Below are 17,943 nucleotides of genomic sequence, written 5' to 3' on the forward strand. Positions count from 1 at the left end.
CGAGCCCAGGCAAACATCCTCGCCTGATGGGGAAACTAAACCAAGAGAAAACTCAAGTGTTTCTGCAGATCTCCTCTGTTCAAGTCTCTGACTCTGCACTGTACTACTGTGCTCTGAGGCCCACAGTGACACTAAACCACAGCCTGCCATACAAAAACCTGACTGACAGTGAGGGATTTTATCTGTCTGTTGTCTGAAATGCAGGAACAAGGAACTCTAACTAAAAACAATTAATTTCTCCTATAGAATTAAACAAATCTTCAGGGGCCATATATCTACAAATGTCTTCCATGCAAACAATAACTCATAACTATATGATCAACAATGCATGTGTGATCACTCGATTAATTTGTTAATTCATCATGTTCATAATAATAATAACACCAAGGTAACAAAAACCCAATAACATTTTAGAGGCATACATTTAAATCTGTATGATATACAAAATTAAAATTAAAATTAAAACATGCAGATGAATCAAAATATAAAATGTTCATTAATCTGTTTCCAGACCACGTTATCCATATACCTACTGTACATGCATTTTATATTATGTGAAATAATATCTCTTTTCATCTTCTAGTGTGAAATGTGGGGATGAAAATCAGCTCCTCGGCATGATATCTCATCAGTACTGCGAGGCAAAAACAGACTTCAGCTGTAGATCCTCGTCTGTCTTCAAAGGTACTACAAGGTAGCAAACTCACCAAACCTTTTTTCTCAGCAAAGTTTCAGTCTATATTTCACATGCCAGAAAACACAGCTGCACTTGGACTGCAATATGACTGGGAACCAGGGTGGGGCGACATTTCAACACTACATGTTGATTACATGCTGTCAGATTTCCGAGGTCAGAGTTCCAAGGACACAAGTTGTCTATTGTCAGGGGGGGGTCAGTGTAACCTGACCCTAGCCAGATGAATTTCGCTCCGCCTAGCTCCACGCATCCATCTGGAACCGATCCATTGAAGTCTTGCTTCAGAAGGCTGGGCCTAAACAAAAAATGCTTGCATATGCTTGAATAAGCCACTTGTCCGTCATCTATTGACGTGCTACTTCAACCACTCACATCGAACCCAACCCGTGACGCTAATAACAGTCTCACAGTCGCTTCTACGCTATGTCACATCTATGAAACTCCCGCCCTGCGTCCTGATTGGCTGTACCATAAAATCGGTTGCAGAAATCACTCTCAATGGAAGAGGTCCCAGATGGATGTGAGTGAAGCTAGGCGGAGCTAAGCGGAACGAAATTCATCTGGCTATTGTCAGGTTAGGGTCAGTGTTTGTACCGGATCAGTGTTTGCATATTTAACATGTTTCATACACGTGTTTCAACACTGCATTTCAGTCGTTGCTTTTACCTTACCAAAAGCCTACGCATGCCAGTTATGTATCCACCAGAAACTGCAGCCTACTTCCAAAACTCCAAAGCTTCTGTCAGATTTGGTTTCGAGGACACAAGTTGCCTATTGTGTATCCAGGGGCGTAGCACCAAATTCTGGGCCCTATGCACAAGTGGTGGCCATGGGCCCCCCCCCCAACCAACCAACCAACCACCGGCTGTAAGCATGAAGCATGAGGTTCACAACCAACTACTATCTAATCACACATTGAATTAATCTAACAACTCTTATATGTACTGTATAACAGAAAATAATCGTATTACCCAAGACTTCACTGAACTTCTGTTTTATTTGAATAATGTTTAAAAGCTAGAACATGAAATGAATGAAAACACTTTTGGCTGAGAGAACAGCTATCTATACAAATTGAACACTTTTGGCTGAGAGAACAGCTATCTATAGCTAACTGAGTGTGATGCGTTTCACAAGTTAGCTTTGCTACTAATTTGACAGCCTTTCCTCATGAACCTATATAACATTGAGTCTACTAAGTCAAGCTATTAGCTCATAATAATTTTCGAATTAGTAGGCTATTGAAATGTTGTGGTAGGCTATAAATCAGGCATCATGTTATTTCTAATTTTGTGTTAATGCTGTTTTAGCACTGATAATCGCGGATTCGCAGTGGTATTGAAGTGTTTTGTAACCTTCAGGAGTTCATTTCATTTGTAGACTATTGCTTTCACATTGGGCTCATCTTTCTTGGGAAAGAAGGCTGTTAACACTTGTTTTCCCTCATTTCTTTTTTTCTCCCTTTCTTGCCTCTTTTCTTTTCTGGGAACCGGATTTAGCTTTCTTAGACTTAGACATCTTCACACCGTGACCGTCGCATTGCCGCTTCGGCAGAATGAATGTTACTTCAAAAATGCGCCTAGCAGGGGAAGGCGGACTGAACCATTTCGTGCAAGGGAGAGGGTGCCTGCCCTCAAACAATGTTGGCTTGGATACAATTTAATACATAAATAAACTGATGCATTTACCCGAAATATTTGCATCTATATTAGTTAATAACATTTATTAAGATCTTTAAATTAAGGAAATTATTTATTATTAAGGAAAATAAAATTCAACTCCTTAGGGGCCCTCCCCCCACTTGGGGCCCGGGTAATTTATTCCCACTTGTCCCCCCACTACGACGCCCTTGTGTGTATCAACAACACTCGATAACAGTTTATGTGATGTGTTAATCAATTAAATTCCCAGCAATTTCACAACAGCCAGTTGTAAGGATATATATTAGCTTAACATTAGACCACATTTGTTTGGCTGTAGCCAAATTACAAATGTCTGTATTCTGTTTTGTTATAGTCCCTATGATAATAGTTTATATATATTAAGGATAAAATAGACTACAATGCAAAAAGTGCACCGTGCACAGATTAGATGAATTGCGCTGTGATCACCGGTTGGCTTTTAATGGGTTAGAGTTTGTTTGGAGTGTTCTGTACAAAAAATACTGAGTCATCGATCTGAGTTTGTTTAGAAGGCTGAAAGGGACCAAGTGTGAAAACACCCTGAGTCAGAGGAAAGAGTTTGTGTTAGTGCACTACTAGTACCATCTGGCTCATATGGACCACAGTATTGCGTTAAAATTAGCCCATTCATGTTTACACAAATTATAATAGACATCAATTAGCATCTGTGAATGTATCTGCAGTGTTTTTTTGTATACCCAATTATGGTTTCAGTTGAAATATTAGGTATGATTCAATTTAAAAGTAAAAAATCAGCCGGTAAAGTCATTAATTAATGTCATTAAACCATTTATTGGCTGATCCTTTACACAACAATAACCAACTCCAGTGGATGGGGTGGAGTCAGGAAATGTATGTGTGTGTAAAGAAGGTGATGGAGATGCTTGCAGTCACTATGTCAGTGCTGGCTAATCATGATGGTACTTGGTGCATTCCTGCTCTTGTCTCTCTTAATAGGTAAGATCTTTGAGTATTACCATTTATATTTATCACAATAAGGAAGTAAAATCTAGGCGTAATATAATAATGCATGTACAGTTAAGTATATACTCTATACTCAAGTTATCTAGTTATCTCAAATCATCTAGACTCCATCACAGAAGCATATATCAGAAATATCCATCTTCACATGCTCTTCATCTCTTTCTTCATCATTCACAGGAGAATCTGTTGGGAATACTATAACACCCTCTCGTTCCTCAGTGGTCGTCATTGAGGAAGAAACTGTTACTTTCTCCTGTAACTACAGCAGTAGTGATGTCAATAACTTGCAGTGGTATCGGCAGTATCCCAACTCCATCCCAGAGTTCCTCTACTATACTTGAAAGTAAGGCCATTTCAGACACTGTTCCTCGTCTGACTCCCTCCATAAAGAAAGAGGAAAAGCGTGTGTTTCTGGAGCTCTCCTCTGCAGAGGCGTCTGACTCTGCTGTGTACTACTGCGCCCTGGTGCCCACAGTGACAGGAACTCAGACTCTGCTGTACAAAAACCTCTCAGATATGCAGGACCTTCACAGACATTCATTTATAAACTATATAATTCATCAAAATGTTACTAATCTGTATTTATCATAAGAATTAAAATAGCATTTCTTTTTACATAGCTTCAAATGAAATATGCACCTATAATACATAAACAAATAAGAAAAATATATTTACACAATTAAAAAAAATATATATGTATTTGTGTGTATATTATTCATGGTTGCCAATCCCTGTAAGCACCAGCACCCCTTTCTCATAACAATACTCTAATGATTACATTCTAATCTAATGCATGATATGTCATGTCACCATGACACCAGAGGGAGGCGCTCAATGCTGTAGTTTGAGATCATGAAACCCAGAGCAAGTTACAGCAGATCTACTCCACTTTATGTGTGAGCTGTCAGTCTTTGTCTTGAAGAAACAACTATAGAATGGCTTTCCTCTGTGCTACAATATTATCATACCCGGAGAGAAAGAAAGTTGTACAACAAACTGAAACAAACTGGCAACTAACGACCTTTGCGGGGCTCAGCGGCCGTTATCCCTTACATGTATGACTTAACTGATTATCTCCACACAACTCTTTTGTCATGACAATTGTCTATAACTATAAACTTTTTTTAATTGTGCTACAAATGCTACAATTCATGAACATAAAAAATACTAAATCTCTCTCTCTCTGTATCTCTCCCTCAACTGTCATTTTTTAGAATAAACACATTAAATGTCTTATAGTTTCTTTCTCTATTTTAGTAATCCATCTGTTTCCAAAAGTGATGGGAGCATTTTTTAAATCACTTTGTCATTATCATGATCCCCTAAGTTCACTAACCCACTACCAGTCAGAGGAGGAGCTGAACAGACAGCATCTGGTGACATCAGATTTAAGTGAAGGTGAAGAACTGAATCCAAGCATATCTGCATATGTGGTATCTGCATATACCACCCTGCCTCATTAACTACACTATGGACATTACCATAAAGATTCCTGTAGCACTGCTACTGTTTTTAACCTTCTTGGGGAAGAGCAGTTTTATATTTTGCAATATATTTATTATACAGCAGACTTTATTTGCAAAAAAAGAACGCAAATAAAAACAGCATCACATTATTATGATATGCACAACTCTCATTCATAGCTATTTACATATTTCAGGTTACATACATTTCTTTTTCTTTTCCTCTGGCAGGGCTCATAAATGCGGACACGATTACTCCAGATAGTACTGAGTTCTCTCATGTGGAGGGGTCTGGTTTAACCCTTTCATGCAGCTACTCCTCCTCAAATCCACAGTCTTGACAGTGGTACAGCATCCAAACTCAGCTCCTCAGCATCTTCTCAGCATTTACGGTGTTGGGGAGAATCAGACATCAGATGTGGACCCTCGTCTGTCTGGACTAAGGACTAAAGACAAACTCTATCTGCACATCTCATCTGCTGAACTCTCAGACTCTGCTCTCTACTACTGTGCCCTGCAGCCCACAGTGACTGACAAACACACATCCTCATACAAAAACCTGCCTGTCTAAATGTGTCTTTCTTTGTAGAGCTATTGCAATTTCTTCATTCATACACAACTATTGCAGCTTCATAATGTTTTCACATATTTGCAATTTGCACCAATGATATGGATGCAAAACACACAAATGCTAATTTTATTTTATTTTGATATTTCACAGAAAAAAGCGAAACGAACAATAGTAATGTTTCTTAATACTTAAAGCTTTCACATTGCCATGGATTTATTTTCTGTCTGACATATGAAAGCATCTTTCACAGCTGACCAAAAAGAGAGGGACACTCCATACACTGCATGACCATGCACTTCCCACACACAACCTCATATTAAATGACCCATTATGTGACCTAACATTAAAAAAAGACTTGAGGGGCACACAGAGACACTTTAAACTGAACTGATGATTGATCACAAACTTCAGCCATGACACACTGGATTAGGATTTCACTTGAGACTTTTGATTGCTAAGATATCTCATACTGGGGCTTTATTATTTCCCACTTAAATACATTTGCTCTTGCCCCAGTGTACACTATGAAAGGAAATTAACAGAAAATATTTCTGCATTCTAGCAGAAAGTATTGGTAGCCAGTATACAGCGACCCTCACCAGAGAAAGCTGTTGTATGTCATTATGGTGCCATCTAGTGGAATGGTAGTGTAAGGCAGATATTCTTTACTGAACATTCATTCAACAAGCTTCAATGTTGCTTTTACCCTGTAACACTTTGAGATTGGCTGAGAATGTATAACTGAATGAATCTGCTCTGCAGGTTGGTGTGGAAAAGAGTCTGTTGATGTCTTTGAATATAAGGCTTGTTGCGCTGTACTTTGTGCTGTTCTCATTGTGAACTGCGGGGGGCGCAAAAGTAATGCCAAAACCTGCAGAATGAACCGAAGCTCCAATGCACCACGTGTGTGTCAGAATGTGATATAAGAATTGAAGGAGTCAGTCCAAAGTGAGCTGCATTATCACTGGTAGTCAGTTAAACCATGGAATATTGCATCAGGACATTCATTCTAGCTGCTTATTTCAGTGGTAAGAAACATTCTAAAATGCAGTATACTGTAATGTTTCACACAATTTCTCTATTTGTAAAAAAATATTTTTGGTATTTTATGTGACTCTATTGTCTTCACAGTGTGCTCTGCAGCGGGGGACTCTGTTTCTCAACCTAAAGATGAGACGGGTCTGGAGGGCAGCATGGTGACACTCAACTGTCAGTATGAGACCAATGCAGCAGCATCTCAACAGTATCTCTTCTGGTACCAGCAGAAACCAAACGGATTCCCAAAATATATTCTACAGAAACCAGCTTTTGGACAAGACAATGGCCCAGATTTTAAGAGGAGATTCAATGCTACACTCAACACAGACACAAAAACTGTTAATCTGACGATCCAGGATCTGCAAGTGTCTGACTCTGCTGTGTACTACTGTGCTCTGAGGCCCACAGTGACAGCTGCAGACTCAGCTCTCATACAAAAACAATCATAGTCAAGAGACACCTGGAAATGGTAATAATACAAATGTGGAAAACATAATTTCCACTGAATTGATTTTAGTTAAAAAATATTCAGAGAAAATGCACATAATAGTGTTGTGTTTGTAATGTTTTAAAGACAAATATACTTGCCTGATACATTCCCTACTTTCTGATGTGAACACCTACTGTAAAGCGGAGAGGGCAATAAAAACTAACCAACCACCAAGATTGTTACATCTGGCACACATAAAAAATATTACTACAAATAATCCTGTGAGTGGCTCAAAGAAATAGCAAACAACATAACAACAACAATGTATTCGTTCCGTGGAGAAAACTAATGACCTAAATGAGAAATGAATAAATAGAATGTAACTTCTGACAATTCTGAACTATCAATTAAAAATAAGTGACATTTATTTTCGTCTGACTGACCAGCGGCCACAAGTCACTCAATTTTACTCATAGCTCTACGCCCACATTGCCCCTTATCCACAGGGAGTGTCAGCAGAGATCGTTTGTGAACATAATATGCATCCCATCCCTTTTGGACCATGGCCAGCTACCAAGCCAAACATTTTATTCTCATTCCTACCATAAATTATAAAGTAGGTTATAGATGGGTGTCCTTTACACAGATACAAACACAGTGCAATGTGTGTCTAACACAAAGCTCATGAAAAACACTATAGGATATACATATCACACTGGGAAATGGTATTTCAACAGCCATAACAGTACAGTGCTGTGCAGATTGATCCTAGCACACTATGATGGCAAGACCTGCTGAAGCATGTGTAACTAGATGTACCGCAGAGCGGTACAAAATATGACCGCCGCCCAGTCCAGCACATTTTTTCCACAAAAATAAATCACGCTGAAAGGCATATATTATTCTAACTGTCTCACTAAATTGCACTATGCACACTCAATTATCACTGGTATCTGCTAGACAACAAGTACCAAAACATGATTAGTTCATAGATTTCAATTTCAATTCAATTTATTGTGCTTATAGAGCACCAAAACATTACACATGTATCATGGCGCTTTACAGAATGTAGGCAATCAGAGAAAAAGGAATGAAAGGAAGAAAATAAAAGAAAGAGAGAGGCTCATTGGTAACAGGGGTGAGGAAAAACTCCCTAGAATTGGAGATACATATAGGAAGAAACCTCGAGCAGATCCACAACTCAAGGGCCTGACCCATCTGCCTGACAAACATACATAACAAATGCATACATGACAAATGCATATGATAGTCAGGTGTAGAGAATAAGATATGGTGTTAAAAGCACTTGAGCTGAAAGTTACAAGAGGTGGGGTGATTACGTATCCGGTTTGATAATTCATTAATCCTGATTTAGTGACAGAAAGTTCAAATAGTCCAGCGTTGGATTTGTCCAGGGGAAGGGAGTTGTCAAGGGGCATGTGGTGGGTCGGCAGACAGGCTAGGAATCTGGGCAGAGTTGTCATAGGCAGGTGATGGGTCTCTAGGCTGTACGGGCCAGGAATCCAGATAGGGGGACAGTAATAGGGCAGTCGAGGATGGGACTTCAGGTGAGATGGGTGAGAGGAGGGCCAACACATGGATGGTTGATGACTGGTGATGATATACCTCACAAGTGAGGTACAGTAAGGGGAAAGAAAGAGAGATGTAGAGTGGGTTAGTATTACTGAAAATCAAAATGGTTAATGTCAATAAGTAATCAGTGGTACTATATATTGTTACAGTATACCATAGTGAGAATAGGCAAGAGAGGGAGAGTTGAGAGAGAGAGAAGGGGGAGAGAGGAGAGGGTTGTACGGCGTGACACATGAAAAGTCCATGACAGCACTATGCTATAGCAGCATAACTAAGGCATGGTGAGGGGTAGTCGGCACCAGCGCAGGTATGGTCAGCAGTGGCGTCATGCCCATTGAAGTTAAGGGGGCACGTGCCCCCTCGGATTTTTCGTCCTTGATAATTTTTTTGATCATAACTTTGTTCCTATTATGCTCCATAATAAGCCAGAGCCTATAACGACTCAAATGTATTCTTCTAGATGTGTAATAAACCGTAGCAAAAAAGCTGAAGACCAGTCAACAGCCCTTTTTCTAAAATTGGTGTCTGTGTATGTTCCCGTAACAACTCACACGTGCATTCAGCTCGCAATGTTTTGCTTGTGTTGAACTGTTACAGTGAACTTTAGGCTACAGTTTGAACAGTTGAACTGTTACAGTTACAGTTTAAACAGATACAGTTAATGGTGTTGAAGTGGTAAGTAGTCTAGCTAAGCAATAAAAAGTAGTGGAATTATTTGTAGTTGACCAGGAAATTTTGACTTGATGTAGAACTATGGATTTGATGTTGGCCGCGAATTCAGAGCATTACGTTAACGTTAGCCTACATGGTGTCAGTATAACGTAGCCTAGGCTACTCTTCAAATATTACAAATATTTGGCAAAGTCTCCTGGTTCAATTGTTTCCAGTTTCATAGAAACGAGGGTGTTAAATTTGCAGTGACTACAAAATCCAACCTAATAACATTAGGCCTACCAAGGCATTGCGTTGGATGTTTCTCAATCTCCACTTGTTCTCTTCACGTATGTGGCAGCTAATCCATGTAGTGAAAAGGGATACCCTTTTAAAAGGAGGCCTAAAGTTGTTTTATATAAATAGGATCGCTATGACCGTGATGTAGAGGGCAAGAAAGTATAATAGTCTCTCTCATGTGCTCATAACTTAGGTTATCAGGTCACTTGCTCGTGATTTGCAGGTAGCAACTTACAAATGAGGTAGGCCTAGCCTATTGCTTGCCATAATGGTAATGAGAAATATATTACTAGTAGTAAAATATTCAAATATTTAGTGTTAACCTTACTCAGCACTGAAACCTGTCAAACTTCGTTCAAAATCCTTCATCACATGAATTAAGATTAAACTAATTTAATTTCTGAGCACCACAAAGTCAGACCTCAGCAACTTTTTTAATGTAAGATTGTTCTTGGGTCACATATCAATCAAATCATAACAACGGCAATGGTACTGTTTTTAAAATCATGTGTAGTACGCCTAAGTGTAAATGTGTGTCTAAACATGCTTTAATGAGCTTACACTTTAATGAGCTGAATTTGAGCTTACAGTTCTTTCACCAACCTATGTGTTTTACATTAACTTACAAAAATAGATACTTTATCTTAGTCCTCAGATAGATGAGGGTTGCTGCTTGGTCTGTTAAGGTATTTCTGTCCCTTCCAAACTGCATTGAAATGGTATGTCTAGCATGCAGCCAGAATTTCGAAATTTCCAGGGGGAGAAATCTCCGGCCCCCCTCTAACATGACCCCCCCCCCCGAAAAAAATTGCCTGATTGTGCCCCCTCTGAATTTTGGCTTGCATGACGCCCCTGATGGTCAGTGACCACCATCGCACGCGCGACTGGGGTGCCAGTCACACGAGGACTCAGCAGGGTGGTCCATTCCAAATCCCTGAGGTGGGTGAAGTTCCACACCGCACCATACCTAACTATGGGAGGCAGTAAAGAGGTATGTTTTAAGTCTAGACTTAAAAATAGGGAGGGTGTCTGCTAGTCGAATTGAGGAAGGGAGATTATTCCAGAGGAGGGGTGCGCGATAGCTGAAAGCTCTGCCTCCTACTGTAGTTTTTGAGATTCTTGGAATTACAAGAAGGCCAGTATTCTGTGATCGTAAGGGTCTGGGTGGGTTATATGGGACTAGGAGATCTTTAAAATATTCTGGTGCCTGGCCATTAATGGCTTTGTATGTTAGAAGTAATATTTTGAAGTCAATGCGACTTTTAACAGGCAGCCAGTGTAGAGATGCCAGGATAGGGGAAATATTTTCATATTTTTTAGTTCTAGTGAGTATGCGAGCAGCTGCATTTTGTATAAGCTGTAAGCTCTTTAGACAGGTGTTATTGCAGCCAGCGTATAGAGCATTGCAATAATCAATTCTTGAGGTGACAAAAGCATGGATTAATTTCTCAGCGTCTGGTAAGGATAAAGACTTCCTTATCTTTGAAATGTTCCTTAAATGATAAAATGAAGTTTTGGTAATCTGTTTTATGTGATTACTTAGTGATAGGTCTTGGTCAATTGTAACTCCTAGATTTTTAACACTTGTGGATGAGGATAGTCGAAGATCAGTAAATGTAGCCTGTGATGAGGATAGGATATCCCTCATCTTTTTAGGACCTAAAACCATGACTTCTGTTTTATCGGATTCAAAAGCAGGAAATTATTTGTCATCCATGTCTTTATGTCTCTTATACATGTGTCAAGTTTGGCTAACGGAGTTAATTCGTCAGGTTTTATGGAAAGGTATAGTTGTGTATTGTCTGCATAAGAATGAAATTTAATGCCATGTTTCCTAATTTCTGAGCCTAGAGGAAGCATATAGAGAGAAAATAACAGGGGCCCTAGTACTGAGCCTTGAGGCACCCCATATTTTACCATAGTCTGGGTAGATGGTTTATTGTGAACCTGTACAAATTGTCTGCGGTTAGAAAGGTATGATCTAAACCAAGCGAGTCCTGAGTCTTTAATGCCTATCGAATGTTCAAGCCTGTGGAGTAGTATGTTGTGGTCTATGGTGTCAAAGGCAGCACTGAGGTCCAGGAGGACCAATATTGATATATGTCCATTATCGGCAGCAATGAGGAGGTCATTAAAAACTTTAACTAAGGCTGATTCAGTACTGTGGTGAGCTCTGAAACCAGACTGATATAAATCTTGGATTTTATTCATATGCAAGAAGGTACCAAATTGTTTTGACACAATTTTTTCTAGTATTTTTGACAAAAAAGGGAGATTAGATATAGGCCTATAGTTGGCCAGTTTATTAGGGTCAAGGGTAGGCTTTCACATGTAAAATTCATTTTATACAACCCCACCCCCATCTTGCCTGTTCATAATTCTGAGAAATTCTTGAATTGTGTGCATGTGTTCGTGTACATGTTTATGTTTATGTGTGTGGGTGTGTGTGTGTGGGTGTGTGTGTGTGTGTGTGTGCACGTGATTGTGTGCATGCCTGCGTATGTGCCTGTGTGTGTGCATGTGCATGCATGCGTAAATATGTCTACTGTGTGAGTATGTGTCATACGTATGATTACTGTGAATGTATGTGTGTGCGTGTGTATCTGTTTATGCACATGTGTGCATATGGAATGGGTTAACATGACCCCTGGAGGCAAACATACGCAAAAAATTGGTCATCCTAGGCCCTACAGTTCTCAAGATATTCACAGAAAACTCTGTTGGTGTACGGTCACTAAATGTACAAATAAATTATTTTATTGTAAGGCCCCCCATTAACGAAAGTTCATGAAACTTGGCATGCATTCGGAGGGTGTCATAATGATCCTACACTTTCAATTTTGTTCAGTTTTGACCATGTCAGCCAGAGATATTGTGATGAAAACACCTAATTTTTTGCTTTTTAATTTTTAACTAGGTGGCGCTTTACATAAAATAAGTGGTAATGGGATGGGTTGACATGGCACCTTAAGACAAACATACAAAAAAAAGGTGGTCCTCCTAAGCCCTACGGTTCTCGAGATGTTCACAGAAAACTGTCTCCGGCCACCTACAGGCCAGTTGGTGTATAGTAACATAAATTAATTTATTGTGTGGCCCCCCATGAATGGAATTCCAGGAAACTTGGCGTGCATTCAATGGGGTGTCATAATGATCCTACACTTCCAATTTCATGCAGTTTTGACTATGTTAGGTCACAGATACCTGCGATTACAACACCTCATTTTTATTTTTTTGTTTTTAACTAGGAGGCGCTATACATGAAATGAGTGGTTATGGAATGGGTTGACATGGCTCCTTAAGATTAACATACAAAAAAAAGGAAAAAGGTGGTCCTCCTAAACCCTACGGTTCTCGAGATATTCACAGAAAACTGTGTCTGCCCTACCCTCCTTTCGGGGGGTCCAGTCCAGCGGGGGGGCTACAGATCAAAACGAAAAACGATGGTTCCATGCTATCCATATGGGGTTACATGCCCACAAAGTTTCGTGTACCCTGGTTTTTCAGTGTCCCGGGAATCCTTGACGGAAATTTGGCCATGCGAAAAAAAAAAAAAATCTGACTAAACCTCGCTGCGCGGCGGTCATAATAAGTGTTCCACATGAGAAAAAAATAATGTTCTTATTGTAACATTTGTAACACTTATATCAGAGTGCAGAGTGATTGGTTCAATTATGATCACTGTCAGTATAAGAATTCTCCAATCAGCATCCTCTGCTGCTGGCTCTGCTACTGTATGTGGGCATTGACTGGAGGAGGAGCATACAGTAGAAGACACATTTTGTCTCCTCAGTCACCCTGTAGGCCTTGCAAGCATGTTTGAAGGGTTCAGCTGTATTTGTTTTCTGGAGATGACGTTAACAATGCTACTCTACAGAGTTTTTTGGCTCAGCATCCTAACAGGTATCGTATAAATGGCCAGAAATGTAAATATTGCAGGTGTGAGGGAGTACCGTCACTACAGTTGAGTATGCACTCTGACTACCTTACTAACGGGCCTGGCTCTTTGGCGCTGCAATTAAGCTGGAGGTTGAGTGCCCTGGAGACCCGGATTCAGGACCGGGTGGTGTCACTGCTCTCTCCATTTGCTACAACAGGGTTCTGCATTCTGATGCATTAATAAAGAATCAAATTATTTAAGAACATTCCATATTATGTTATTGAATACTATTTGAAACATTTCAAATATGTTTTTTTTTTTTTTTAAGGTGTTTGCACAGGACAGAAAATTAGTCCAGACAGAACTGAAGTTTCGCCAGAGGAAGGATCTAATGTAACCTTGTCCTGTAGCTACTCTTCAGCATATACTCTGCAGTGGTATCGCCAATATCCCAGATCAGCTCCAGAGTTCTCCTGCTCATGCTACACAGCACTGGAGAACCCCAAATGTCAAAAGAAGATCCTCGTCTGCTTGTGAAACTAAACCAAGACAAAACTCAAGTGTTTCTGCAGATCTCCTCTGTTCAAGTGTCTGACTCTGCACTGTACTACTGTGCTCTGGAGCCCACAGTGACACTAAACCACAGACTGCCGTACAAAAACCTGACCGACAGTGAGGGATTTTGCAGCTCTGTTGTCTGAAATGCAGGGACACAGAACACTAATTGAAAACAATCCTTGACGGTGGAAGGTCAGCCATCTTCGGTGGGTCTGGACGTGCTGTTGGCACTTGACACAGCTCTTCTGGTGTCAACGCACTGCCTCACGCCCCTGAAACACCCAGTATCGCCTCCTGATTTCTGTGAATACCCTCTCAGGCCCAGGATGACACAGCTTCTCATCATAGTCTTGGATGATCAACCTGGTTAGCGGGTGCTTAGATTCAAGGACGATAGGGTGAGCTTCTTCTGAGGCCAGGTCAGTACAGCGGCGAAGGCGGCCACCCACCCGTATCAGACCGGTAGTCTCATCAAGCTCTGGGGCGAGTGACAGGAGACGACTTGACTTTGCCACTGGCTTACCGGCTTTGAGTTGGGCAACTTCATCAGGGAACGAGTCCCTCTGGGCCTGTTGCAGAACTGCTACCTCAGCAGACTTATAGGCATCTGCGGTGAGGGGGACGTCGGCGTCAGCCGCCCCGTGAAGCTGACGGGCAGCAGCTTGCAGGTATCTGCCGAGGGTCTCATGTTGCTCCGGATCTGGCAACGGTGAGGTCGCGGATGCCAGGATGCTTGTCATGGTCATTGTCGCCTTCTTTAACTCGCACTCAGGCTCCTGGACTACGAAGGATGGCAGCAGCCAGGTAAGTACAGTCAGCGAGTCAGACCAGAGTGTGCTGGAGTTGATCTTGAGGGTCAGCTCTGTGGATATGACTTTGAGGAGCTGTGCTCCCGTCAGAGCCGCGCACAGCTCTAGTCTGGGAATCGACTGCTGCTTACGGGGTGCCACACGGGACCGTGCAGCAAGGAAGGAGACCTCCACTTCGCCGTCTGGATCCTCGGTCCTGAGATACGCAACAGAACCATAAGCTTGTTCTGAGGCATCGCAGAACACATGGACGTCTCGAATGCTGCTTGGATGGTCCATTCTGGGAGTAGAGTAGCACCTGGGCAGTGTTATCTCAGGTAGGTGTTCCAACTCTCTCGTCGTGTATGGGACTAAGTATCCGAGGGGATCATATTGGCTGGCAAGAACCTTGTAAATGTTCCTCATTGTGACGGCAGAATACTCCACCCTGCGGACCTTGTACGAGAGCGTGTCTGACTTGCAGTTCCAGTGTAGGCCAAGGGCAGACTCCTGGACATCCGACTGGCCATGGCTGAGCCACAGCTCACAGCTAGTGGACTTCACATCAGAGGGAAGGTGGCTGATGATGGACGGGTCATTACTGGCCCACTGCCTCAGATCGAATCCTCCCTCAGTTAGATGTTGGAGTCTGTCTATAAGGGCTTTGGCCGCTTCCCGTGAGGTAAGGCTATGCAGACAGTTGTCCACGTAGAACGCTTGGTCAATGACAGCTCGAACTTCCTCCTCTGGCTGGGTGTTGTCGTGGACGTGCCTCTATAATGCATATGTAGCACAACAGGGGCTACAAGTTGTGCCAAAGGGGAGTACCTGCCACTCGTAAACATCTGGTGCTCTGTCCCGATTCATGTCTCTCCAGAGAAACCGCAGCAGTGGTCGATCAGAGGGTAGCAGCCATACCTGGTGGAACATGGCACGTACATCACTGCTGAAGGCGACTGCATGTTGTCGGAAACGTAGCAGCATGGCCAAGAGAGAGGAGCCTAGGGCAGGGCCAGGGAGTAGGAAGTCATTCAGGTTAAGGCCTTGGTACTGGAAGGAACAGTTATAGACTACCCGGTTCTTTCCATTGTGCTGGACTATGTGGTGTGGTATATACCATGCTTCCTCTGTGCCGTCAATCTGATGTGGCTCCAACTTCACGGCGTATCCTGCTTCCTTAAGCTTCTGAATCTCGGCTTGGTATGCTGTGGCTTGCTCACAGATACCCCTCAGGTGCGGTAGCACTGCTTCTGGTGAGGCGTGTAGCCGGGGCATGTTCTTAACTCTGAGGAGGGGTGTGGCGTAACGTTTGACACCACCGATGTCTACTCTCACTGTCTGCTCTTGGAGCAGGGTCATGGCTTCCCGGTCTTGACGTGACCTGACGACCACCTTCTTATTGCGATACGGAATCACGTCAAGCTGCCACAGTTTCTCAACACATGACATCAGGTCAGATGTGGGAGCTGTCGATGTGAAGAGGCACTGTGGTGAGCTATGGCCGAAGCTGATGTCTTGTGCTGGTCCTTGCAGCGTCCATCCCAAGACTGTCCTCACGGCAGCAGGTCCACCTAGAGGACCCAGTCGAACTGGCTCTATCGGCATGATGAGGTGGGTGTAGTCAGAGCCGATCAATAGCATGGGGTGGACTCGGTTCAAGGTCTGGAGAGGTAGCCCAGCCAGGTGCTTGTATCTTTCCTGGAGTGCACTCACAGGATGGGTGTGTTCAGCTAGCCCCAGCTGCTCAGCAGAGAACGCATTCTGTATCTCAAAGCTCTTCTTAGGCTCTGAAGCCGGGGATATAGTGAACGAGATGGCCGCCCCATGAAGGACCTGTAACTCCTGTCTGACTGTGCGGAGGATAAGCTTCTCTGGTTTGCCTACGAGGCCTAATTCTTGCACTGCAGAATGGAGGAGAATTGTCCGCTCCGAACCGTCATCAAGTACAGCGTAGGCCTCCATGGATCGGTTCCCGTTCCTGATGATGACTTTACTGATCTTCAGGAGCACTTTACAGTTGTAAGTGGGACGGTCGACATACAGAACATGGCTGACTGTATTTGTGAGACAGCTCTCTGCACGGGCTTCTGCTGGGGGTTGCGCCTCATCCTCTCTCTCATTAACCTCATGCAGGACAAGCAGATGTCTCCTGTTACATGTCTTGCAAGGTGCCTTCAGCGTGCATTTAGCAGCTTGGTGACCACGGCCGCAGCGCCAACACCGGTTATTGCCCTTAATCCATGACACCTTCTGCTCTTTGCTAAGTTGCTTGAAGTTAGCACAGCTGTTCAGAAAGTGCTTGTCGTTCTCACAATATGGACAGTAGGCCTTTCCCTTCTGCTCGTTCATGTTCTTATTGGCTGAAGGCTCAGCTGCAGAGGGCGCTGTAGAGATGCTGGGCTTGGCAGTGGCTTCTGTACCCAGGAGAACAGTCGTGGTCTTAATGCCCTGCTTTGACTCTCGCTTGTGGTCTTTCTTCCTGTTCTGTGGCTCCTCGCTCTTGACACTACGGGGCTTCCCATTGTCATCTTGCATTTCGAGTTCGTACTCTAGCCACTCAGCGAAGTCGACGAGGGTAGGGATCTCCACTCTCCTGGGATAGATGTACCTCTTAAAGCTGTAGGTGAGGTCGTAAGGTAGCTTACTTAGTAGCCTCGACACATGAGAACCACATAGTAGTTTGACATTGCCTCCTCTCCCCAGCTGCTCTAACATGCCCAATAGGGAGCGAACTTGAAGAGCGAACATGTTAAAGGACTTTACATCACCAGTACGGACACTTGGGCCATCCATCACTTCCGATATCCGCTGTAAGGCCAGTTTGTGTGGTTGCCCATACATCTTGGTGAGGGCCAGCATTGTATCGGTGTATGGGTGTCTGGAGTTAACATATGAATCTGCCACGAGAAGGGCTTCCTCACACTTGAGATGGTCAGTGAGGATTTGATACTTGTATCTCTCTGTGGCATCTTCAGGCAGAATGTTCTCAAGTGCTGTCTTCATCCTGGAGAACTGTCTTGGGTCAGGTGAAGTCATACATGGGATGGTTGCCTTGGGCCCTCTGTATACAGTTTCACGTGTAGGAGACATATCCATATGACGGGAACGATAGGGGGTGTACCCGGTGTCTGCATTGAGCATGCTATCGCATCTTAAGCCATACGGGAGATGTGAGGAATGAGCTTGCTTTCTCTGGCCATACTGGTCTACACCGGTGAAGCTGGGATGGGGACTGGCGTAAGCATAGTTTGCTCTCCGCTGCTGCGAGGGCTGGGAAGGGGCGTCAAGTGTCTGTGTCAGGCGGGATG

General features: G+C 42.8%; 1 protein-coding gene and 1 gene segment (V, D, J or C); both read left to right on the forward strand.

Annotated features, from left to right (window-relative positions):
- The first annotated feature begins 2,257 nt into the window (after positions 1 to 2,257).
- LOC143133537 (uncharacterized) lies at positions 2,258 to 5,426 on the forward strand. The gene is made up of 5 exons (XM_076293295.1): positions 2,258 to 3,336; positions 3,541 to 3,698; positions 3,754 to 3,860; positions 4,691 to 4,761; positions 5,099 to 5,426. The coding sequence occupies exons 1-5, from the start codon at positions 3,294 to 3,296 to the stop codon at positions 5,395 to 5,397; spliced, it is 678 nt and encodes a 225-aa protein (XP_076149410.1). The 5' UTR covers positions 2,258 to 3,293; the 3' UTR covers positions 5,398 to 5,426.
- A 908-nt stretch (positions 5,427 to 6,334) lies between these two features.
- LOC143134640 (T cell receptor alpha variable 1-1-like) lies at positions 6,335 to 6,884 on the forward strand. The segment is given in 2 exon segments: positions 6,335 to 6,425; positions 6,529 to 6,884. Coding segments are annotated over 2 exon segments (402 nt in total).
- The last annotated feature ends 11,059 nt before the right edge of the window (positions 6,885 to 17,943 follow it).

Source organism: Alosa pseudoharengus, unplaced genomic scaffold (genome assembly GCF_046254945.1).
Source record: "Alosa pseudoharengus isolate Yale_2024_CS ecotype anadromous, Long Island Sound unplaced genomic scaffold, YU_APseudo_1.1 YU_APseudo_1.1_scf_2, whole genome shotgun sequence".
NCBI lineage: Eukaryota > Metazoa > Chordata > Actinopteri > Clupeiformes > Clupeidae > Alosa > Alosa pseudoharengus.

Bases quoted from the DNA above. Each gene is read 5' to 3' on its own strand.
- LOC143133537 (XM_076293295.1), top strand. From the start codon at position 3,294: ATGATGGTACTTGGTGCATTCCTGCTCTTGTCTCTCTTAATAG. The intron at 3,699-3,753 runs ACTTGAAAGTAA...CCCTCCATAAAG, and splicing joins TCCCAGAGTTCCTCTACTAT to AAAGAGGAAAAGCGTGTGTT. The intron at 3,861-4,690 runs GTACAAAAACCT...TGATCCCCTAAG, and splicing joins ACAGGAACTCAGACTCTGCT to TTCACTAACCCACTACCAGT.